The following is a 1,097-nucleotide window of genomic DNA, read 5'->3' as shown; positions in this document are numbered from 1 at the left end:
TACACAATGAGGGAGAATATGGCTACTATGAAGCTCCAACCTGGCAGTGATAACTGAGCTGGATGTGCATTCTCAATTCATACATGTTTAAGTGAAAGGGATAGTTGTGAATGTTGAATATCACTTCACTGCAATTTATGGCTTACATAGTATAAACGACAGGCAGGTTTTGTGGCAAAAACTGGAGCTAATAGAATCATGCAATAAGGACCCTGGTTAATAATGGGGTACTTCAATGCCATATTGTATGTAGAAGACAGAATACATGATACAGAGGTGCAGGATGCAGAAACAAGAGACTTCAAAACGTTCATGGTAGAAGCAGGGATGACAGAACTACAAACAATTGGAAAATCATACACATGGAGCAATAATCACACATATAGCAAGATTGATAGAGCAATAGTCAACTCAAACTGGATGACTACAATGCCACCTCTATCAGTGCAAGTTATGGATCCTATATTCTTAGACCACTCTCCACTCTTCATTGAATTGGACAGGCCAGAAAACAGATGCAGGAAAGCATTCAGATTCATAAATGTATAGCAGACCATCCTAATTTCACCAAGGTAGTATAGGACAATTGGAGACAAACTAATAATGCATATTATATTAAGGACATCTGGGAGAAGCTAAAACATGTTAGGAGTGCCATCAAAGAACTGGATGTCAAGGAATTTACTGGGGTCCCAGAAAGAATCAAAGACATCAGGGGCAAGCTTAAACAGGTACAGGAAGACATGATAACTCCAAATCACCCACAAGAGTTATTTGAAGCAGAAAAGGAGTTGAGGATACAACTTGAAAAATGGGATTTGATAGAAGAAAGCATATACAAACAGATATTCAGGGTGTAATGGCTAAAGTTACGAGACTCCAACTCAGCATACTTCTTTGCAAACATAAAGAACAGGAGAACACAAAATCATATCAAGGCTTTAATGTCTACTAAAAGAGAATGCTGCAAATAGAGAAGGGCATTGAAGAGGAAATAGTCAAGTTCTACAAGCAGCTGCTAGGAAATGCAAATAAAACACTACCATCAATACAACCTAATATAATGAACACATGTCCTATACTGAATAGAAGGCAGC

At 38.1% G+C, this 1,097-nt stretch overlaps 1 protein-coding gene across 1 annotated transcript; it reads left to right on the top strand.

Moving 5' to 3' along the window:
* The first annotated feature begins 222 nt into the window (after window positions 1–222).
* LOC138876236 (uncharacterized) lies at window positions 223–860 on the top strand. Its single transcript, XM_070155141.1, has 2 exons — window positions 223–543; window positions 621–860. The coding sequence occupies exons 1-2, from the start codon at window positions 223–225 to the stop codon at window positions 858–860; spliced, it is 561 nt and encodes a 186-aa protein (XP_070011242.1).
* Window positions 861–1,097: the final 237 nt, after the last annotated feature.

This window comes from Nicotiana sylvestris, chromosome 8 (assembly GCF_000393655.2).
Source record: "Nicotiana sylvestris chromosome 8, ASM39365v2, whole genome shotgun sequence".
Classification (NCBI taxonomy): Eukaryota; Viridiplantae; Streptophyta; class Magnoliopsida; order Solanales; family Solanaceae; genus Nicotiana; species Nicotiana sylvestris.
The sequence above is the reverse complement of the archived record's forward strand: the minus strand, read 5'-3'. Positions and strand labels throughout refer to the sequence as shown.